The following is a 23,731-nucleotide window of genomic DNA, read 5'->3' on the forward strand; positions in this document are numbered from 1 at the left end:
GCTGAAAAAAGAAGCAAAATCACAGTTATGACAAAAAAAAAGGCTCAGCAACACTGTAAAGAAGACACATTGCATAGGAATGATGATTTCTTAATAAAAGACAAACGATTTAATAGTCGCCTAGTTGCTTCTTAGCACAAATACGTAAATGTGAAACATAAAAAAGGTTATTCCTACGCAGATGATTCGCGACTGAGAACAGGGTGGTCCCTCCTCGGCCTCCGTTACAACATTTAGGAACGTATATGGGCCAGATTTGTCTTTGATACGGCAGAAACCATACCCCGGCCCACTGGACCGAACTGTGGCCAGGACTGATGGCTCGTCGAAATCGACTTCGCTCGGCGGATTGACAAGAAAAGGGTAAATATTTGCTTGTGCGTAACAGGGACTGACTGGAGATGAGCGTCCGATGTGTTCCTGTGATTAGCAGCTACTGCAATGGGGCCGCTTCGAGACGATAATCTGCTGCTCACCTTAACATGTGCTAGCGAGAAGGAAAATATTATTAGCTTTCAAAATACTAATGGAGTTTTTCGGTGTGCAGGATTGCTGCACATGCATATTCCGGACAACGTGGGACTAAAATACACTGGGGAATCCAAGTTTTTATATTAATAATAATAATAATAATAATGATGTCCTTCTTCTTGGAAATGAAAGTTTTGGTAAATATTGCTTTTGTTCCTGCGTGTCCACAGATAATCCATTATCGCGATAACTACCACTTAGTATCTAATGTCCCTTTAAAGCACGCAGCGGGGACAAGAGTCCCGCTATTTTAAAGTTTGCTTTAAACGAACCGTCGCGAACACTAGATGGCGCTATTCGCTTATTGCTACATGTTGAGGTTTGCTGGAACCGGGAGGGAACCTGACACTTAGCGCAAGAGTAAAACGTGACGCGCATGAAGCGTGTTTGGTCTTCGTGTTGTTCCCATTTGTTTGAAGGAGCACACGCCTTTTAGTTTCACATTAAATTAGATATGTCATCATGTGCCGCGAAACAAACCGATAGAAAAGCAGAAATAAATGACAAATGAGGGCATTAAACTACAAAGACAACATTCAACCAACCCCCATACACCGCCTCGGTCTGTTAATGTTTCAACCCAAATACATTTTTAGCACACCAACACACAAACGTATCATACTTCCTCCACTTAATCTTTGTTGTTGGTTTGTTTAGTACGTCTGCAACCATTTCCTTAGTTGGACAGTACTCCAGAATAACTGTACCTTCACATCTGATAAAGTGATATTTAATATCAACTTGCCTACAGCTTTGACATACAGATTTTTTTGTAAAGGATATGGTACTTTAATTGTCCTCATAGCCATTAGCTAAATAATCAAGACCAACCATGTGAAATAGCTTTTGTCTTATGTATAAGCACTCTAATATAGTAGCAGCTGGTGCTGCTACTATATGTAGCATGTGTATATATATATATATAGCGTATGTACTCCACCTCACACTGTAGATAATGCTACAGTAGACTGTCATTTGGTCTTCCATGAGACTAATGGACCGTTCTTATTTAGGCTCATGCAGTAGCCTGTCGTACTTTGTCGTTCTGATACACAAGTTCCCCAAGTGCCATCACTGTATGTATATAAAAGGTTCTCACTGGCCCCTTTTTTTTAAAGGACGTCTCTTTATTTTACGTGCTTGGTAAATATCTGAAAACAAATAGATATCGAAGATTTCGAGAACACAAACTACCTGCATAGACACGGACCCTACGTCAAATAAGGTTGTCCGGTTTCATCCTGCTAACCAGATGTCGGCGCCACCTCAACCTGCTCCTCTCGATGTGGAGAAGCAGCAGCTCTACTCTCGGTCCCTCCTTGATGGCTGAGCTTCTCACCCAAAGGGAGAGTACAGACGCCCTTGCGGGGTAATCATTATTAAGTTCAGGTCATTATTCAAATGAGACTAAAAACTTTTCAAATCGAAGGAAACCCAGCAGTTGGCATCAAGTCAAAGACTGCATTTCGGATTCAAAATTATTTGTTTGAATAAGGTTTTCCAATCTTCATTTTGTGAGCAACTTTTTAGAAGCTCAGTGACTTCACTCAAACCCTGACTGTCACTCATTTCTATACAGCATTAAAAGAAATTCTACTATTCAAATACAGCTTCTGTAGCCGAGGATCAAACCGCTGAGGTCCCCGCCTGCGGCCACTACCCATCCTACACTGCACCCTACAGTCACAAGCTTTGGGTAGTAACCAAAAGAAAGAGATCACAGATACAAGCGACCTAAATTAGATTAGGATCCTCTGTATATGTGATTGAATTATAAAATTAAAATTACTTGTTTGGCTTTTATTGTGTGTTGGTGCTATGTAAGTGAACTGATTTTCTCTTCCAGTAAAATCGAATACTTTGCTCCATCTCTTTTATCTCATCTTTTGTCAGCTACTTCACCATACCTTTGGGGGGGGCCTCACACCCTTCCTCCCCTCAGGCAAACCCGTCACCCACTCCAACCCCCATTTCCCTTCTTTCCAGTCGTACCTAAGCCAAAACTGCCACTGCCAAGCTGTCAGAGATGTCAGGACCTTTGCCAAGTCGGGCACGAGTGTACACAGAGGTCAACACTCATCGCCCGAGGGAATACTGGGACTATGAGTCACATGTTGTGGAATGGGGGTAAATGACTCGGGGCGTTTTATGATCAACACTTTCGAAGTCCTCGTCTAGGACTTGAAATGACATTTCCTCTCGTTCTTTCTTCGAAGAAATCAAGATGACTTTCAGCTGGTGCGCAAGTTGGGACGTGGCAAGTACAGCGAAGTGTTCGAGGCAATCAACATCACCAACAACGAGAAGGTGGTGGTAAAGATCCTAAAGGTAAGCCCTACCGGGACAATGCCTTGACAAGGCGAAAGGTCACTCGGCCAATTTTTCTAACGCTGCTTAACGATTTCTCTTTTAGCCAGTGAAGAAGAAGAAAATCAAACGCGAGATCAAGATTTTAGAAAACCTGCGTGGAGGTCCTAATATTATTTCTCTCATCGATATAGTAAAGGACCCCGTAGTAAGTACATGTAGCACACTTAGTTGTTTTTTTTCTGTTTACGACAGTAATTATTGTTAGGGTTCTGAAATGTCACTGCTGTACCAATAGAGTTGCCAACCTACCACTTGTACCAGCTTATCGTTTTCTGTGGGGCTTGGGAAATGTGTGTTTGTAAGTATATGGTTAAGTGAGTCCTGGCTATGGATAGATTTATGTGGTTGCATTCCAAGTAGTTTTAAATCAGAGGTGTCCAAAGTGTGGCCCCAGGGGCCGTTTGCGGTCCTCGGAACAATTGTGGGTGGTCCTCGATGACGTTTCCATAACAACCTAAATTTGGTTTGCCAGCTCGTACAATGTGCAGAAACATATTTTTAAAGGGGCAGTACTGTGTTTTCCAGCAACACAGTATCATTTTATAGCACAGTCAAATAGTTATGTTACCTTCCGTAGTTGAAAAATTATCATAATCATACATCGTGAAGAAAAAAATTATCAACCCAACAAATTTACGATGTTTTGCTGTTTTTTTGGTTTTGGTCAAACCTTCTATTTTATTTAAAGTTTCTATTCTACAATAATCTACAAAACACTGTCCTACAGAAATCAAACTACTCTGCTTGCTTCATTAAAATAATATAATAATGTGTTTAGTTTGTTGATGATCATCAGTATGAAAAAATGTAAATACATTTTGCAATTTTAATTAAAAAAAAAAAAACAAGCAAAAAAAAATAGAATAAATAAAAAAAATTGTGTCTCACCCAAGTAACTTACAGCTTTAAATTTGTGGCCCCAAAGCCAAAGAAGTTTGGACACCGCTGGTCTTAATGTTCCTGGGCTCTCTCATAAGAAGTACATTTGCAAAATGGGTAACTATCCCCAATTTAATTGATTGAAAAGTAGAGTTCTGGTCACTTTTCACAGAAATGTTTTGGTTGGACGAGCAGCAGCAGTGTTCTCCGTAGCAGGACGGGCGGTTCCCTGTCTGTTTCATGTCGGAAACTTGTCCATTTGCGCTTTCTACGCTAGAGGAGTTTAGCAGCTTGATAAATTGACTGGCAGCCAATCAGAAAGATCATTATCGTCATCACTAATGCAGGCAGTGGAGTAGCTAAACATCTGACACACACAGAGCAAGAGAGAGGAGGAGACTCGGAGATAGAAGGAGTAGCACGGATGCAACGCTGGCGCTAAGCTAATTAGCCCTGAACCTGACCAAGACCCATGTGGAACACGGAACCATAAAAATAGTAAATGACCTGTACTTGTATAGTTCTTTATCAAGTCCAGAGCACTCTAAAGCGCTTTGCACTACATTCAGTCAAGTCGGGTGAAGTGCCTTGCCCAAAGACACAACGACAGAGCTAGTGTTCAAACCCACCGATTACGGGACAAACTCCTACCACCGTTGCCACCAAAAAGTAAATGTAGCAACAGGAAATGTCTTTAACGTGTTTATGTGGTAGAATAAACCAGTAAGGTCTCAAGACACAGAAATTGGATCAAATCAAGAAGAGAGTCTCAAACACAAACGGTTTCACACGTCTCGTCCAATCACAGCACCGTGCTCACGTTTTGACCTTTCTGTCATGTTGCATGTTTCCCGGAGAGAGCCCTGTTATTATTATTAGTCACCCAGGGAACAGCTGACCATGCCTATCAATATAATAAACCTTAAAACATCCCAGTAGATTTGTACCCAGTGCTGTTAGTGTCTGCACGTCTACAGCTTTCCTTCCTGTTTGAGTTTACCCAGAGGCTCTGACTACACAGATAAAATCGTTTTAAATTGATAAAACTCAAATACAAGCCAGTTTCATTCTGTTTTTTTTTTAGTCCCGGACGCCTGCTTTGGTCTTTGAACATGTAAACAACACGGACTTTAAGGTGAGAACAGAACTCTAACTTAACTGTTTCTCCGTTGCGGTGCATGGCGTTGGAAGTCGTCTTTTTTGCCCTTCATGTGCCGCTCTCCAGTGTGTGTGTGTGTGTGTGTGTGTGTGTGTGTTGTCTTTTGATTTCATTTTTGATGAGTTCAAGTGTCGTGATGCGGAGTATTGTTATTGTACGTGCTTTCTGAATGTGTGTAATCAGTTTAAAATAGCTAATTTAATGACTGTTTTGATCTGTAGCAACTGTACCAAACTCTGACAGACTCCGACATCCGCTTCTACATGTACGAGATCCTCAAGGTGAGGAGCGCTTTGCTGTGTTTGCTTGGAAAATGACGCAGACAACCATAAACAACATTCAACATTGCGCTTGCGTTAACACTTGAGCCTCGAGTTATTCACGCTAGGAATGAAACAATTATTGATTTTTATTGGCTACCATGATAAGATTCTTACAGTTTGCAAAATGAAATTTCCATTAGAACCGTAAGCAATAGCTGCGATGGTGAAGACTACGTTTTAAACGGAGCATCTCAGCCGCTCAGATAAAAACGGCCGTTTTAACAACCAAACAGAACTAGATGTCAAATGTGTCTGTTTTATGTCTAGCCTTTTAGATTTCATTAAATGTCAGTGGCCTTGTTGTATTACGACTCTTATTTTGAGTGAAATTTCTGGATTCTCTTCCCACTGATTGAAGAACAAACATCTTTTAACCAAAAATTCACCAGACACAGACCTGATGTTTTTGTTAAAGTTTCAGAAGTTTTTTTATTGCAAGAAACTGGCTTAGAAAAAAAAAAAAACTCTGCCTGATTTTATGATTTTTTTTGTTACTTATACGAATTATTGTCATTTTCTGCTTTATATCTTGGTCCGTCTGATGATGTAAATTTTAAATATTAAATGATTGATAATTTAATCAGTTACTTGAGCAGGCTTTTTTCCCAAATACTTTTCCACTCTTTCTTGAGTAATTTCTTGAATGACGTTTTTTTTTTCACTTTTACTTGAGTGAAAATACCAAAAATTCACCAGACACAGACACACAGCTGATGTTTTTGTTAAAGGTTCGTAAGTTTTTTAAACTTACTATTATTATTATTGAAAGAAACTGATTTTGAAAAATGTTCTTTTCCATGCTTTCTTATTTTATGTTCCTTATATAAATTGTCATTTGGGTCTTTAAGATACCAAAATTCCCTCTTAACTATATATTTTTGCTTGTCTGTTGATGTAATTTTTAAGTATTAGATTAAGATAATTTGATCAGTTACTCAGTGAAAACATCTGGCGGTATTTTAAATTCTTTTTCCATTTACTTTTTGTGCGTTATCCTGTGTGTGTGTGTGTGTGTGTGTAAACGTCATGTTTATCTCATGTTGTCTGCAGGCACTCGATTACTGCCACAGTATGGGAATCATGCACAGAGACGTGAAGCCACATAACGTCATGATCGATCACGAGCATCGAAAGGTCGACAAGAACACCAAAATCCCACTCCATAATGTGTGATCGACACCAGCGTTTTCTTTCACATGCTTCTGTTTTACGATAGTTGCATTGAATTGTTGAATGAGACAGAAACGGTTTGCACGTGCTAAAGAAAAACCTGAGTAATCAGACATCGAGGATGAACAGAAGTCATTGCTGGCCAGTAAAAACCCAACAAGTCCGTCACGATGGATCGTAACGTCCTGTTTTTGCTCTCGCAGCTGCGGCTTATTGACTGGGGCCTGGCAGAGTTTTACCATCCAGGGCAGGAGTACAACGTGAGAGTCGCCTCGCGCTACTTCAAAGGACCCGAGCTCTTGGTGGACTACCAGGTACGGCTGTGGGAGGGATTTCATGTTGGCTTGTAGTAGGTAGCCAGCAGCTAAATTCTCACTGAGCCCTATACTGCATCGTGTGACGCATGTAAAGCAATTAATATGCATATATTTTTGAACTAGAACAACATTTTTAGCCAATTAAAATGATAATTTAAACTATGTTTCCTGTTGAGTAGTACTAAAAACCAAAAACTAATAATCAGAGATTTGAAATGAACAGTATTGAGCTAGGCGCTAGGTTTGTTGCTTCTTTTGAATGACAGAGAAGCTGGTTGGCCGGATCGATACTGGAATATCAATACTTCTCGTATCAAACCTTTACGCCTAAAGATCGATTCTCAAATCCAAGTATCAACACTTTCAATACTTGAGTCATTTGAGATAAAGTAGCTGAACAAGAACACGTTAGAAAGAGACAAAATTATTGAGATTTTGCCTAAATGACACAAGGTTAACGTGGAACTACTTTTTCTTCCGCCTGGTAAGTCTGCAATGCACAAAGGATGCAATGCCCAAGCGCGGCGTGCTGCTGCTGCTCAGTCAGACATGGAGATGTTTCAGCTTTCATTTTATAGTAGTTCTTAAAAATTACACAAGGATTTATTTAAGTAAATACTTTTCTTTTATTTTTTTCAAAGTTTGAAACATTTTCACATATTTTGTTTGATTTTCTGCTGCTGCTGAAATAGCTTAGCTGTAATAAATGACGCTGCTATCTCAAAGTACTTCTAAGTTTAAAATGAATACATTAGAGTGATGTCTTGTGTTCTTTTTATGAAGCCAGGATTTGAATTACAACATGTTTTTTTTATTTTAGATTTAACAGGCAAATTAAGTGTTTTTGCACAAAGTATCGGATCAGTATCGTCGATACCAGCTTCGATTTTACTCAGTATTAGATCGGAAAGGAAATCGGTGGCATCAAGCATCACTGGTGCCGGGATTATTTTTGACTGAGGTGTGTGTTCTGCTCTTAAGAAGTGTGTCTTCCCTTTGATGGGAGGACAACAAAAGCAGATGCTGATCTAAACTTTGAGAATTATTCCAGGCTCCGCCCATTTGTTTGAATTTTAAACTATTATCACTTTTGTTCCGCATGTCGAGTCTACAAAATAAGCGAGTTAAAAAAAATAGGCATTTTGAAATAAATGTAAAGCGACGTTGGAAATGTTTGGGTTTGTTTCATGTTTTAAACGGTTCAGGTACGTTAAGCTCTTCCACTCTGTGTTGCAGATGTATGACTACAGTCTGGACATGTGGAGCCTGGGCTGCATGTTGGCAAGCATGATCTTCAGGAAGGAACCATTTTTCCACGGTCATGACAACTACGATCAGGTAAAGTGCATTGCATTTCTTTTCTACGATGCTTTAGCCACTGAACGAAGTGAGAACTTCGCACGCAGCATTTATTGATTGATGTTGATGTTTTTCTTTCTGTCTCTTCATTGTCTTTGAATCCCACGAACTTCTAAATGCTTTTATAGTGAATTATGTGTTAATCTGGTTAGCGGCATGCTAATCAGATGTCTGTAAAGACGACTGGAGCTCAGTGGGTAGAGTAGTTGTCTTAGTCATTTTATTTTACATGGTAGCAAATGTACGCATTCTGATTTACAAATTAAAAATATTTATATTTATCACTGGAATTTGTGCCCTTAAATGTGACTGTAGTGTAAGGTAAGGGTGCACCCGATTTCCTTAATTTACGTGATACTTACATGTGAAGTCGATCTTATCTACCTCAGCAAAGGTCTAAAAATCATCCACCGTCCTCTTCTGTTCTCCCGTTAGAGAGGTTTGACTGTTAGCCCCGCCCACCAGGTCATGTCTGCACGTTTGCAGTTAACAATAGTCACCTCATTTTTGCAACTTTCTTGGTACATTAAGCAACATTTCTGACCAAAAAAAAATGGCATTGGCCAAAATTGGACTTAACTTTACAATTTCCAAATGTAAAGTTAAGTGTAAATTTAGGCAATTTAAGGATGAAAATGAAAATAATTCATACAAGTAACAAAAACTAACAAAATCAGGCAAAAGAAAATGTTTCCAAATCGGTTTATTTCAATAATAAAATGACGGAACTTTAACAAAACCTGCAGCTGTGTGTCTGCGTCTGGGGAAGTTTTGGTTTGTTCTTCATTCAGTGGGTAGAGAATCCAGAAATTTTACTCAAGTAAAATTAAAGTGTACAGCAAAGGGCTGGTTGTTGATCTTTGACAATTCAGTTGTCGTCATTTAGCTCCTGTTTGGTGGGACTTTTATGTTTTCCCCTGTCACAACTACAGTTTCTAAAAGCAGAGGCTGACCTGCACTGTAACTTCTGTTTTCAAAAGCTAACTGGTTAGCGGTTACCTCAGGATGTGTGAGAAGAGAGCGACTACCTTTTTTTGTTGTTGTTTCTTTGCGGCAGTTTGGAAAAACAATCAGAGAGTCAAAGTTCACCACTGGAATTATAAAGTTGATTAATAACAGATTTACATTTTTGCAGTGTATATCGCGTATTCTCAGAAATATATTCTGAGGATGTTTTCAGGCCTACTGACTACACAATAATTCTTGTAATTTTCAGATGTTCCAAGAGGCTTATCTTTCTCATTAACAAGTTTTTTTGTTGTTGTTTTTTTTTCTGCACATCTTTAACAGTACTGACAAGATTGTTTCTGTTTTGTTCTCCTGCAGTTGGTGAGAATAGCCAAAGTTTTGGGAACAGAAGACCTCTACGATTATATCGACAAGTACAGCATTGAGCTGGAACCTCGCTTCAATGACATTCTGGGAAGGTACGAGTTGTTTCCCCTCAGAGACTGGATGTTAAAGACAGCCTGCTGGTTACTGCTGGCCTTTTCTGACCATAACATTCACTGGTAAAGCTGGGTCTACACTGCAAAAAACACACAATCTTACCAAGTAATTTTGGTCTAATTTTTAGTTCAAATATCTTAGTACATTTGAAATAAGATGAAAATAACTTACAAGTAACTTTCCAGAAAGATATAGAGGCTTGTTTTAAGTAAATGATTCATTAATGTTGATGAAAAGGTTTTAGTTCCATTGGCAGATTATATTTTCCCATGATATAAGTTAATTTATCTGCCACTTTTCCATCAATATTAAGAATATATTGACTTAAAACAAGCCTCTACATCTTGCTGTAAAGTTACTTATAAGTCACTTTGTCTTATTTCAGGTGGACTAGAATAGTTGCACTAAAAACTAGACCAAAAGTACTTTGTAAGATTTTGTTTAAAAGCAGTTTCCTTAAGATAATTTAATCACAGCAGGGCAGCCTGTTTGAAAGCCATTTCTGTTTCCCTGCAGGCATTCTCGTAAACGGTGGGAGCGCTTCGTCCACAGCGAGAATCAGCACCTGGTCAGCGCCGAGGCTCTGGATTTCCTCGACAAACTTCTGCGCTACGACCACCAGGCCCGAGTGACCGCCCGCGAGGCAATGGACCACCCGTACTTCTGTAAGAGTCCCAGAGTGCAGTTTTAATCCACAATGAGAGCAGAATTAAAAAAAAAAACCCAGCTATTTTTTCATTTATATTGCTTGCTGTTCACACAGTCTCCGTTGTGAAGGAGCAGTCTCGTATGGCTGGATCAGCCAACTTTCCAGGCGATAACCCCGCTGTTACTGCAGCCAGCGTGGTCGCTGGTGAGGACACATGCTTCACTCTTATTGTCACATTTCTGAAAAAGGCTTTCCTAATTTTGCTGTATCAAACTACAATTGAATTCGATTCAGTATGAGCGGGCCACCTGCCACGACCGACTGGGGGATGAAAAGTTGAGTTTTATAATTCGTCATTGCTGCTCCCTTTATTGCTGCGTGTTTTTAATTATTCCAATTCATTACCAGGTTCAATATGTCTTCAGGTTTCTCTTTGTTTCAAGTAGAACAGGTGGAATCTGACAAAGTTGCATTTTTTCCAACTGTGAGAAATTCGACCATTGCTGCATAAAGGCCAGTCTGTGAGGCAAAGGAAGAAGGTGGAAAATGATACAGTGCAAAAATAATAGCAAAGACAATGAATAGGAAGTTTTCAACTTGCAGTAGCTCGTTTCCGTTAATAAAAGAACTGCACAAATTGAAATTCTGAAAATAAATTTGCTTAATGGAAACACGGCAATTTCGAAAACAACCAAAAAAAAGCAAAACATGTTTTTTGATAAAAAGTTGTTGCGTTGGGAGAAGGTGGTTTTTCACCGTTATCAAAATGGATATAATAGAAACACTTTTTTCGGACTACAGGAGTCACTTGATCAATAACTGGACGTCACTTCGTGGCAATAACCACGAAGAAGAAGACAGGAAGTAGTCTCCTTTGTGGATTGTAATTTTTTGTTTTTGCTATTTTCAGACAATGTGCAGCTGGCTCTAACAGCTTACATAAAAAAAATGTGTCATTCCAACGTGTTGAATCTGCAGCTCTTATCTAAAATAACAGACTAGTTCCCCCAACACACTGCATACGTAGCCACTCCAAGTAAGCGGGGCTTGCCGCTCCAACGCTGGAATAAGACGCAGATGTCTCTGTGGTAGCACCTTGGTTGAGTTATGTATATCTTATGTAACTAACATCTGTCGCTGCCATCATTTTTAAAGATTCATTGCGCGAACTAGCTTATTGACGTCTGATTTTAATTAAATTCTTATTTAACGGAAACCCCGCAATTGCGAAATTGTGTTTTATTTTGACTTTAGCAGAATAGAGACAAAGATTTGGCTCAGCTCCTGTTTCTGGTTTAGCAGACTGTCAACAGTTTCTAGTCCCCCATGAAGTTGTTTCTTGTCATTTTGCCCACTTTTTACCTGCTTGTGTCCACTTTAGGTATCTCTGCCTTGCCAGCCTCCACTGCCCTCGGCCCTCTCAGTGGCTCCACAGTCTTATCGGCTAACACAAACTCCATGAGCAGTCCGGTGGCCGCTGCTCCGCAATGACAGCCAGCGTAACCTCTCCATCTTCAGTCCAGCATGACTCTGCCTGAATGTGGAAAGGGCCAGAGCGGACAGCTGCTGCTCCACATGCCCTGCTATGATGGCGCCACATAACCCTTTGAACAAGAGGCCACCTTTCTTTCTTTTTTTTGTAACTTTTTTTGTTTGTTTAGGTGAATTTTTTTTTTTTTTTACTTCTCCAGTAAGATCCAAAATGTTAACTTTATAACCAAAATGACATTTTGTCTCAAAAATGTACATTAGTACCTCCCTAGGGTTATTTTGACATTCAGAACGTTGAGTCCAAGAGCATGTGTTGTCTATAACATCTCAACAGTCCTGACTTTGACCTTCATTATGAGTCGGGGTTGGTCAAAAAGACCAGAATCGACCGGACAAGAAGATGGGAGAGTTTTTTAGGACCACCTGGAGCGCATTCTATACAGTTTAATTAATAATCCACATTATATAACTAAGGAGAGTCCATAACTAAGGAGAGTCGCCATGCCATATACCAGTGGTTCCCAAAGATTTTCTGGCCCCCCCCTACGGATTACAATAAAATCTCCCCCAAAAAAGAAAAAAAAAAAAACCCAACTGGGCACATACATGGTGCAACCAGACATAAACCCATAAACATATTTTGTTTTCAAACTCCACTGAAGTTTATTTCACACTTCAGGTTGCAACAAAACGCACTACAAACCATCTTTACAGTGAAACACTTTTATGTAACTGTTTTTTTCCCCATCACCGCTTCCTGAGCCCCCCTTGCAATGGCACTGCGCTCCCTGCAGGGGGCGCCCCCCACACTTTGGGAACCACTGCCATATAGTCCATCTCTTTGTTTCTGACATAAAACAAAGAGATGAAGAAGGTGTACAACGTGTCTATGTACCTTTCATTCAATTGTTTTTTAAAAAATTGATAAACATTAAAAATGAATTATTTATTATACATTTTCACTTGAGATTCAACAAATACAATAACAAATGTTATTTTGGGTGTTGGACTTTGTTCGCAGGGACCCGCAGTGCAGCCAGAGAGGCAGAGATCCAACAGCATCTCAGTTTTTCTGACCGATTTGCCAGTAAAATGACAACAAATGATCAAAAAGTGAAGTGGAGAAAAGAAATGGGCTAATTCCAATTTATTTTCTTTAATTCCCGAGAGAAGCGGTCTTTTCCAACTTATCGTCTCAACTTTAGAACAATCGATATCTTTCTAACACACCGTACTCATTTATAAATTTGTATTTATTGCTGATATTTAATTTGAGATCAATAAAATATTTCTGAGTTGAATTGAACATGAAAGGATGGAAGCTCGCGCGGTTGGAGGCAAAAAAACTGAGGCTTAATTGTGGGGCTATTATTCTGCCGAATGGTGTAATATTTCAGCCATATTTGCTCTGCGGTCTGCAGTGCCCGCTTCCAGTAGGGGACAAATCTTCACAGGTTTCTCACAGACGTCACGAAACAAATATCGACATCAGATGAGCTCGCAGGGACGTTTCGGGCTCATACAAACAATAATCCTCAACGTGTTGTATTCTTTTTAAACTGACGTGAAAATGAATCATTAAATGTTTCTTTTTTTGAATGATCTTTTTCAACAATCAATTAAAAATATGATCAAGAGGTACGCAAACCCGCAGTCGGCTTCGTCAGATCAAGATTTTGTTCTTCTCTCTCAGTCAGGAGGCCCAGGTTCCCTCTTCCCAGCCACTTGGTCCGGAAGTTCCCAGATCAGCTGAGAAACATAGTCCCTCCATCATATCCTGGGTCTTCTCCCAGTGGGACGTGCCTGAAACACCTCACCTAGGAGGCGTCCAGGAGGCACCCTAACCAGATTTTCCAGCTCAAGAACATGGCCTCGGATTTGGAGGCACTGATCCTCATCCCGGCCACTTCGCACTCGGCTGCGAATCGCTCCAGTGAAAGCTGTAGACCAAGACCTGATGAAGGCAGTAGGACCATGTCTTCTGCAAAAAGCAGAGATGCGAACTTAAGGCCACCAAATCGGATCCCCTCAACACCTTGGCTGTGCCTAAAATTCTGTCAATAAAAAAATTGAATAGAATTGGTGACAAAGAGCAGCCTTGGCGGAGTCCAACTCTCACTGGAAACGAGCCCGAGTTGGTGCCGGCAATGAGTCGCCTCTAATCTCTAATGAGGGAACTTGACCTTTCTCATCTAGTGTGGCAGGCCTGCCAGGTTGACCGCTGTCTTTTCTCCGCTCGGTTTCCCTGAGAACAAGCTTCCTGCCTGCCAGTTTAAATGGTGTCTTTTCAGGCTTCCTTTCGCTAGCGGGCGTTGGCTTAAGTTGTTTTAACTTAAAGAAGTTACTGACTTCTTTAAAATCTGGCAGTAACTAGCCTTCACCCAGAGGCAAAGTTCTTTGATAATGAACTGACTTTGTTTTGGGCAGCTGGAGGGTTGATTCTTCAACGGGTGGTTGAAAACTGACTTGTTTATCGTTGGTTTGTGTTTCAACTTTGCATTTCTCGGTCCTTCCACTGCAGCATCCTCTTCTACCTTAGCCTCTTTGCGCTTTACGGATTCCTTCAAATTCTCAAGTTCCATCTTCTTATCGGAGTACACTTTTTCTTTTTCTTACCTTAAACAATTCTTCGGTGACTTCTTTAATGAGTTCCTGATCCCTGTGCTTGTTTTCAGTTAGTTCCTTTATCTCACAATTTAAGGATGTAATTTCTCTCTCCAGCTCAAAACTTTTTGTTACAACCACGGCCTCTCGCTGTTGTTGTAAGGCTAAGAGCTTGGAGTTGATCTCAGCCTGATCCTCCAAGAGCTTACGCACATTGCGGTCTTCATCAACTAATATGCCTTCACTTGACAACTTGAGCCTTGCTGTAGACTCGTGCTTAGTTTTATCTATGACTTCCACCGTTGCAGTTTTTTGCTAAGAATTATATTTTCTTTCTCTGCCTCTTTCAACTGCTTTTCCAGCACTTCAATCTTGTCCGCAAGACATTTGGACTTGTCATTTTCGCTCAAAATCTCCTGATTCTTTCGGGACATCTCATTCTGAAGTCTCTTAACTTCTCTTTGATACTTTTCAATTGTAACTTTATCTGCTGTGCTTTGAGACAAAACTTGGTCTCTATCTTTCGAAATCCTGTTAACTTGCTGTTGTGAATTCCTCTCAAGATTTCTTAAAGAGGTTTGAAGATCTTCGACTTTATTTTTGTACTGTTTGTAGCGTCTCTCGTCCAACTCATCTGTTGAGTGTAATAGGCAAAAGGAACCACAGGGACAGGGAACCGACACAGGCGCGCCCCCTGTGTCGGGAGCGCGCATTGCAGCCAGAGAGGCAGATCTGACCATTTTCAGATGGTCAGATCTGAAAATGATCTGAAAATGATCTGACCATCATTTTCAGATCATTTGAGTAAAAAGTTACTCAAGGCTGAGAGTCAGATGGCTGATTTTACACACTATTAAAACTATGTCACATAAATGTTTACACTACAGGGCAGTTTCTCCTGTCTGAGTCTGTAAGGACAGGATGAGATGTGGGTTAAAGAAAAAAGAAAAACCAAACATTGCTTCTTTTTCTCCATCTAATAGCTTGAGAATGTTTTCTCTCTCCTTCAGAGCTTTCCAGGCCTGATCCTTCTCCTTCTTGGGCCGAGAAATGGAAGACAACTCATATAAGTCATACACAACTAAAACAACTCATATAATCATGTCAAGGTGGTAACATTCAGTTTAATCGGCAGCTGTTGTTTTAAAAAGAAGCTATAACAAAATTGTAAAATAAATAAATAAACGCCAAGAGAATCGCTCTTTTTCCAACTTTTGTCACTTAAGTCTGACAAATAAAAGTCAGTCACCAAACACAGTTTTCCAACACGGAGTGTGTATTTCTAATTGTTCGTTGCTGATATAAGAGGATGGAAGCTGCTGATAGCAGGGCACAAAAATTAAGACTTCCTGAAAAGATGAGAGTGTAGACTTCCTGGTAAATCCTGTTCTAATGTAAAATATAACAGATTACTGGATTAAGGAAATTTATAGTATATTACATGCTATCACACATAATATTTTTTGAGAATTTGGAAACAGTTGCTCTTTATTTCCCCAAGTTATGGGGGGAGGAGAGGAGAGAATCGATATTTCAGCTGCCAGAAATTATTTGCCAAAGTTAAAGGAGGAGAACCAAATACTTTAGCCACCTGATATAATCCGTTCCCACTCTATAACATGGTAATAAATTAATTTACCAGCAACTCTTTAACTGTGCTTTGGAAACATTTGCTCTTCATTTCACAAAGGTAAGGGGCTTTGGGATTTAAACTATCTTTCCATAGCTACCTTATATCAAAGTCCTGTAAGGATAAATATCAAACATAGTTTTCAAAATGTAATTTATGAACCATTATACAACATACATAAACCAAATACGAACCTGGAGGCCGATGGGACCCTCTACGAAGCCCTGGAGGTCAGCCCGGAGACCAACAGGACTCGCTACGAAGCCCTGGAGGTCAGCCAGGAGACCAACAGGACTCGCTACGAAGCCCTGGAGGTCAGCCCGGAGACCAACAGGACTCGCTACGAAGCCCTGGAGGTCAGCCCGGAGACCAACAGGACTCGCTACGAAGCCCTGGAGGCAAACCAGGACACCAACAGGACTCACTACGAAGCCCTGGAGGTCAGCCAGGAGACCAACAGGACTCGCTACGAAGCCCTGGAGGTCAGCCCGGAGACCAACAGGACTCGCTACGAAGCCCTGGAGGTCAGCCCGGAGACCAACAGGACTCGCTACGAAGCCCTGGAGGTCAGCCCGGAGACCAACAGGACTCGCTACGAAGCCCTGGAGGCAGGCCGGGAGGAGCTTGGGGTCAGCAGACCAAGCTCCTCATCTGACGCCTAACTAAAATAAAAGCAAAACTAGAGTTCATAAGATAAATAAGGGTCTGATGACCTGGCGACAAAGGAATTGTCTGGTGACGAAGGAGACCTGTGTTCGATGGCCTCAAGTTCCCATGGCACCGCAGTCCTGCGGGCCTCAAGCTCTCCTGTCAACATCTTTCAAGCGTTAAGCTTTTCCGCCATAAGTCCACAAGTGTCAAGCTCCCCTGACACGGCAGTTCTGTTGTCCTCTAGCCTTTCTGCCACAGATACTCAAGCATGAAGCTTGGAGCCCTCATCACACTTCTTTATTTAGAAGTACCAAGTGTCAACCCAGTACCTGAGAGTACCTGTTTGGTACATTTTCAGGAATGTATTGGAGACGCCACTGATGACACGTCTGAATATAGGCAGCTGCTTCTGTGGCTGATCTGAAACTGATTGGATGTTTTCACTGGTTTTCTGTTCAGGTGGCTGCTGGTTCAGCTGCTCCAGTTTAAGCTGCAGGTCGGTGTTCATATTCTTCAAGTCAGTATTTTTCTGCTCCAGGATCTCGTTTTGCTGCTCCAAGGCGGTGTTTAAATTCTCCAAGAGAGTACATTTCTGCTCCAGAGTGGTGCTGTTCAGCGTCAGGGCGGTGTTTATCTGTTCCAAGAAGTTGCTTTTCTCCTCCAAGGAGGCTCTTTTCTGCTCCAAGACGGTGTTTATCTCGTCGAAAATGGTGTTTTCCAGCTCCAGGGTATTTCTTTCCCTTTCCAGGGCATGGTTTATATGTTTCAGAGTGGTGTTTTTATTCCCTAGAGCAGTTTTTTCCTTCTCCAGGGTACTTTTTTCCTTCTCCAGGGCATTGTTTCTCTGCTCCAGAGAGGTGCTTTTCTGCCCTAGGGCAGTTTTCTCCTGCTCCAGGGTATCTTTGTCCTTCTCCAGGGCATTGATTCTCTGCTGAAGAGCGGTGCTTTTCTGCCCTAGGGCAGTTTTTTCCTGCTCCAGGGTATTTTTGTCCTTCTCCAGGGCGTTGATTCTCTGCTTCAGGGAGGTGCTTTTGTTCTCCAAGGCAGTGGTATTCTGCTCCAGGGTGGTGTTGTTCTCCTTTAAGGTTCTGTTTATGTGCAACAGTTTGTTTAATTCCTCATCTTTGTCTCGAAGCTTGTCTTTTTCAAATGTAGCTTGTTCTATGTTCAGAACTTGCATGTTCAGCTCCTCATTTCCTTCAATCAGAGACTGTTTTACAATGGACATCATGCCAACTTCTTTCAATATTCCATGGAGCTTCTGTGTCTCTTTAGCTAATGTCTGTTGTACTTTTTCCTTTCCAGAATCACAAGATGATGTCTTACTGCTGCGACTCATTGTTGATCCCTTTTCTCTGGACAAATCCAAAAATTTCTCAATGATTTTCTTTACTTGTGTGTTAGGATTTGCCTCTTTATCTCGAAAAGCTTTCATTTTCAATCTCTTGTTAGGATACTACTACGTGCTCTCTGTCTCTCTTCTTCAATGGTTATGACCGTAGAATTCAAGCGTGCAGCTCTGTGATGCCCTCTAGCTCCACAAAGTGTGCATCGCTCTTTGTGACGTCAATTTGCGTGATGTCACACATTGATGTCACTGCCTCAGCAGAACAACTAGAAAACTGCTGAAGTTTGAATAAAAACAAACTTTATGCTGCTCGGCTTAGCTGATGGCTATTGGAGACAGTTCGGCTGGTAATATGTCACCAAGGCTGAAATCCACACTGGGGAGCCAATGGACTGGCACAGCAGGGTGCGAGGACCACAGGTCAAAAGGAAACATTGTGTCCGAAAACAGAAAAAGGGGAAACGGGCGGGCCTGTTGACCCAGCTGATGCCAACTCAACCTCTCTCTAGCTAAGCAAGGTTGGTGGAATCAAATAATGTTCTTATAGGTTACCTAGCAACAGCCTGTTGAGTCACTTGCGCAGCAGCAGTTTCTGGTTTCACCTCCATTCCTCATAATTGCTTAGAAATAAAAAAACAGAAATTAAAAAGCATTGTGATGTGAAAACTATGGATAAAACAAGAATGTATTCCAAATATTGAAAACAGAAAAACTAACAAAAACATTATTGATACAGATATAAGACACTTACTTCATGATATTGTAATATTGTTCAGCCTTACCATAATTAGACTATTTCTGTGTTTAAAATCCATTTTAATTAGTTATTATTTAGGATTATTTTCTGAGAAATTGAGTTTGATTAGTTTGAATGTAATTACTGAAATTCGTGGTTTGGGTAATGTTATCATTAACCAAATCTATATGACTCACAACAACATTTAATTTCCCTTTGGGATCAGTAAAGTTGAATTTTGAAGACAACACTTTACCAAGTTTTTTTTCTTTTTGTCCAGTTTCTAGTGAAAATATTTTAGTACACTTAAAATAAGACAAAACTGACTAAACTTTTCAACAAGATATAGAAGCTTGTTGAAGTAAATAATTCCTTAAAATTGCTGAAGAATTATTAGTTCCATTCACAGAATATGATACTTAAAACAAAACATTCTTCCCCAGTTATAAGTGAAATAATCTAGTATTTTTTTCCATCAATATTAAGGAATCACTGACGTAAAACAAGCTCCTATATCTTCCTGAAAAGTTACTCATAAGTTAGTTGTGTCTTATCCTAAGTGTACTAAGATGTTTGCACAATAAACTGGACCAGAACTACGTGGTGAGGTTTAGTGTTTTTGCAGTGAGGGAGCTGAAAACAATCGGAAATCATTTTTATTTCCAAAAGATGTAAAACATTATGCTAAATTATGCACTAAAATAGAGCATACTGAAGTTCATAGTTATAATGTGAAAAGTTTTGCATTAATATGATTAATCTGTCAGTTATTAATTGGAAGAACAAACATGTGTGTGAGAAGAAAACTCCTCTTCGTAGGAAGCAATGGGGCTTCTGTCCACAAACCTTCTTTATCCACCAGCTCCTGGTCGATTTTACTGCTCCCAAACCTCACTAAAAATACAAAATAAAATAAAATAAGAGAAAGCATTGTTTATCAATCCGCCACGGTGGATTATCCCTCCCCTCAGACTTAAAGCTAACTGGACTCTCACCTATTAATTTGTCATAATCGGCTCCCTTGGCGTTGGTGGTTGAAACGGTCCATGGATCCACCGTGTCGTCCTCACCGGCCAAATCTGCTGCCGTTCTGTTGTTCGGCGCAGCATCGTTCACTGACGGACATCCTGCTTTGTAGTCCTGACCAGTCATCTGTTTGTAGCCCATTTCCAGCTTCAGTAGCAGCTGGACAGCAGCATCAACCTCAGCCTGCAGAAAAATAAATAAAACAGGGGCAAAAAAAACAAACAATATCATCAATTAGGCAAAAAATAAAACCAATTGAAAAAACCTATCAGTACTTTGCGTGTTTGCCTTAGGTTCCTGAGTTTGCTGTGGTGTGTTGGTTTATGTATGTTGTTTAATGGTTAATAAGTCACATTTTGAAAACTATGTTTGATATTTATCCTTACAGGACTTTGATATAAGGTAGCTATGGAAAGATAGTTTAAATCCAATAGCCCCTTACCTTTGTGAAATGAAGAGCAAATGTTTCCAAAGCAACAGTTAAAAAGTTGCTGGTAAATTAATTTATTTCCATGTTATAGAGTGGGAACGGATTATATCAGGTGGCTAAAATATTTGGTTCTCCTCCTTTAACTTTGGAAAATAATAATCAAATGTCACCAAATCCACAGGATTTGTTGTTGATGAAGAGAGGAATCGACATAGTTAAAGAGTTTGTGAAAAAATAATAAGGTCCCATGTCATGGAGGGGGAACAAATATTTTCAAGTGGCTAAAATATATGGTTCCCCCCCAAGTAAGTTTGGTAAATAAAGGGTATATATTACCAAATTCACAGGATTTGTTACTGATGAAGAGGAGACTAAGAACAGTTAAAGGAGATTGTGAGAAAAACAATTATCTCCCATGTTATGTATGGGGAACAGGTTATTTCGGGCAGCTAAAATATGTGGTTCCCCCTCTTAACTTTGGCAAATAATGAGCAAATGTTTTCAAACTTACATAATATATTGTTGATGAAGAGAGGAATAAACAGAGTTAAAGACTTGTTTAACATTTGTTCCCATGTTATGGAGGGGAAACGGATTATTTCAGATGGCTAAAATATACGGTTTCCCCCTCATAACTTTGGCAAATAATGATGAAATGTCACCAAATTCACAGGATTCGTTGTTGATGAAGAGAGGAATAAGCACCGTTAAAGACTTTCTGGAAAATTAATTTGTTCCCATGTTAGGGAGGGGGAACGGATTATTTCAGGCAGCTGAAATATCGATTCTCTCCTCTCCTCCCCCCATAACTGTGGGAAATAAAGAGCAACTCCAAATTCGTTTGTAGGAGGCAGATGGAAATGGAAATAAGGCGTCCACTGGCACTAACCCCATACAAACATGTGTCTGTTCAAAAATAACTAGAAACTTCCATTTTAAGCTTCGTGGTGTGCTCAGACACTAAATCAATTTGAACATTCAAAACAGGCATCAGATTTTAAGAAATGGCCATTTTAAGCTTCTCTCGGTGAGAAAACGTTTATTTTTCCCACATTGTTGTAACTCCATTTCAACAGACACATAAATGATGGAAACAACTAGAAACTTAGTTTTTAAGATTTCCTATGTGTTCAGACAGAAAATGAACCTGAACACTGGAAGCATCAGGTTTTAAGGAATTACAATTTCAGGGATAGAATGCTTTATTCCTCTACTTTGGGATCAACAAAGTATTTTTGAATTCAATTCAATTCAATTGAAGAAGCAATGAGTAACAGAGAGGGCCAGAGATACCGGCAGTGTACTGCAGCCCAGCTGCTTCTATTATTCCAATACCAACAGTCTGACTGATCCCAGTGCTCCGTAATCACCAGTAGAGGGCGCAATCACCATACATTTTAAAAGCATATAGCTACGAAGGGAATGGGTGGCCTATTTATGATTTTTAAGGTTTTCATATGATTGACACGCAATTTAGAGTGAGCAAAATTTAGAGTGAGTGATGACGCTCAGCTCTGACAACTAGCCACGGATCTGCTAAGAAGTAGCAGTTTACGACTTCCTTTGTTTTTGTCCATTGTGTCATTGTGAGGTTTGGGACATGGCTGAAAAGGAGGTGCACGATGATGCAGTGGAAGGAAGGGTCATCAATGAAGAATACAAGATCTTGTGCTTGTCATTTTGCTTGTCATTTTGTTTCGTTTCAGTATTGTACGTTAATGTTGCTTCTTTAGTTGAACAGTTCTCTAGGCTTTCGGATTTCTTTTCTTTGAATGTTTCTGGATGTTCTCTCTTCCTCACTTCCGTCCTGTTGATAGAAATGCTTTAATGTCAAAACTTTGTTTTAGACGTCACACTTTCACGTGTGTCTTTAAAATTACCTGCATGAGTGCAGCGGAAAGCAAGGGACCAGGCATAAAATCTACTCACAGCAAATAAGCAGTTTGGTGAAAATCATTCAAATATGACATTTTATTGTAATTTAGTTCTGGTTTTTTCCCCAACTATTTTGACAAGGAGAAGTGTTATTTGTGGTTAAGACCAGTTGCTCTTGTCCTATAAACATCATGACTGCGTGTAACATTAGGTTCCAGGGGTCACAATAACTCACGTGAGATTTGTTTTTCTCATCTATCTGCCGCTCTGTGCGTGTACAGAGGTAAGACATGAACCTCCACTAGGAAAGCTACAACATGTTTTGAATTTATGAATATGTAAGGATGCAAAGTAACCTACCCTGCCACAAGCCCCTCACTTTTTTTAACCACACGTCCGTACCCCTCCCTCACTGTATCCCTAATTGTCAAGATCAGATCTGCGACAGGCTGACTCAGAGTGGCGGCTTGACAAACGCAATCATCCGGACAGCCTGGGGTTGAGTGGCCAGTGGTTGGCAGCTGCCCCGACTCCTCAGCTGGGGCCCCTATGTTTAAGGCCCGGAGGGGGGTCATCACTGCCATGGGCCACTACTGACTGACTGGACCAGTCTGGGTGGATTTGAGCTGGGTGTTGGGGGTACTGTTCGGTGAAGGAGCTGGATGGAAAGATGGGGGAGGAGGAGGTGGACTGCGGAGTGCTGCGAGGTCAAGGACAGGATTTAAAAGAAAGGAAGGGGGGGTGTTAAGGGGGTCGGTTCAATGGTGGCCGAAGGGATTAGGAAGAGGGTGGGTGAGATTGAGAAAGATAAATATGGATGAGAAGTGTATAACAATTTCTGAAGGGTTCTAAAGAGAACAATCTGGAGCCTTTCCTAGTAACCATCTCAGTATAATGTGTTCTAATGGCATGGGCCCAAAGGGTGCTGAGGTTGTAGTTGCCAATTTTCTCAACCATCGGACTGAGATTCATCCTACGTCTAACCAGCAGCCTTGTTCTCCCTTTGCCCTCCGTCCCTGGTGACGTGCCATGAATCCGAAGCTATTAGATTATGCAACGCTGTTCAGCCGGTGAAAGCCTACTGGGAGCCTCAACAGACAATTAGCCGAACCACAGTCGTGCAAATGGTTAAGTGTGGACTCCAGTCAATTGAATAATGGGCAATTGCAAGCTCCATTTCATTCGGTGATATGCTCCTGGTGCAGTGGGGGCAAGTGTGTGAGTGTGAGAGAGAACTGAAGGGAAAAAACATGATGGCACCGTACATGTTTGCAGCCACTTTAAAGTTTTGGCACACAGTTGACTCCTGAACCTTCACTTTCTTTGTCAAATGTTACAAATCACAATTTAACCTTTTTTTTTTTATTTTAAAAATGTTTTTTTTAGAAACATTTTGATTGAGAGTCTGACTGTGATTTGTGCTGCTTTGCATGGTGGCTGCAAGTAGATGAGTTTCTGGGTTCCCACTGATCCTGTGTTACAAAGCTTTGGGCCCTGACTGTTGGTCAGGAGCGCACTGATTTATCGGCCAGCCGATTTCCTTAATTTTGGGAGAGCGATGATTGGTCAATATGTAAAGCCATTTTTAGGCTCCGATCTTATTTACCTCGGCAAAGGTCTAAAAATCAACCACTCTCCTTTTCTGCTGAGAGGTTTGACTGTTAGCCCCGCCCACCAGGTCATATCTGCACGTTTACAGTTAGCAACACTCACCCCACTCAGCTCAGCAACTTT

General features: G+C 40.6%; 1 protein-coding gene and 1 long non-coding RNA gene across 6 annotated transcripts; one reads left to right on the top strand and one right to left on the bottom strand.

Moving 5' to 3' along the window:
• The first annotated feature begins 194 nt into the window (after window positions 1-194).
• LOC114135776 (casein kinase II subunit alpha-like) lies at window positions 195-12,286 on the top strand. 5 transcript variants are annotated; one of them, XM_028003343.1, is made up of 14 exons: window positions 195-363; window positions 1,784-1,900; window positions 2,518-2,658; window positions 2,748-2,859; window positions 2,945-3,046; window positions 4,865-4,915; window positions 5,161-5,220; window positions 6,313-6,396; window positions 6,636-6,746; window positions 7,986-8,087; window positions 9,435-9,535; window positions 10,074-10,222; window positions 10,321-10,410; window positions 11,588-12,286. In XM_028003343.1, exons 3-14 carry the CDS (start codon window positions 2,558-2,560, stop codon window positions 11,695-11,697), a joined length of 1,173 nt encoding a protein of 390 aa, XP_027859144.1. In that variant the 5' UTR covers window positions 195-363; window positions 1,784-1,900; window positions 2,518-2,557; the 3' UTR covers window positions 11,698-12,286. The 5 variants fall into 5 exon arrangements, with proteins under 5 accessions (XP_027859144.1, XP_027859145.1, XP_027859142.1 ...); XM_028003342.1 differs by lacking the exon at window positions 195-363 and adding an exon at window positions 389-1,509 and having other exon boundaries at window positions 1,706-1,900; XM_028003341.1 differs by lacking the exon at window positions 1,784-1,900 and having other exon boundaries at window positions 196-363; window positions 2,425-2,658.
• Window positions 12,287-19,307: 7,021 nt separating this feature from the next.
• LOC114135777 (uncharacterized) lies at window positions 19,308-19,895 on the bottom strand. Its single transcript, XR_003593654.1, has 2 exons — window positions 19,662-19,895; window positions 19,308-19,560 (listed from the first exon to the last, which is right to left on the bottom strand). It is a non-coding gene; the product is annotated as an uncharacterized LOC114135777 (long non-coding RNA).
• Between the last annotated feature and the right edge of the window lie 3,836 nt (window positions 19,896-23,731).

This window comes from Xiphophorus couchianus, chromosome 20, assembly GCF_001444195.1.
Source record: "Xiphophorus couchianus chromosome 20, X_couchianus-1.0, whole genome shotgun sequence".
In the NCBI taxonomy this organism is placed as follows: Eukaryota; Metazoa; Chordata; class Actinopteri; order Cyprinodontiformes; family Poeciliidae; genus Xiphophorus; species Xiphophorus couchianus.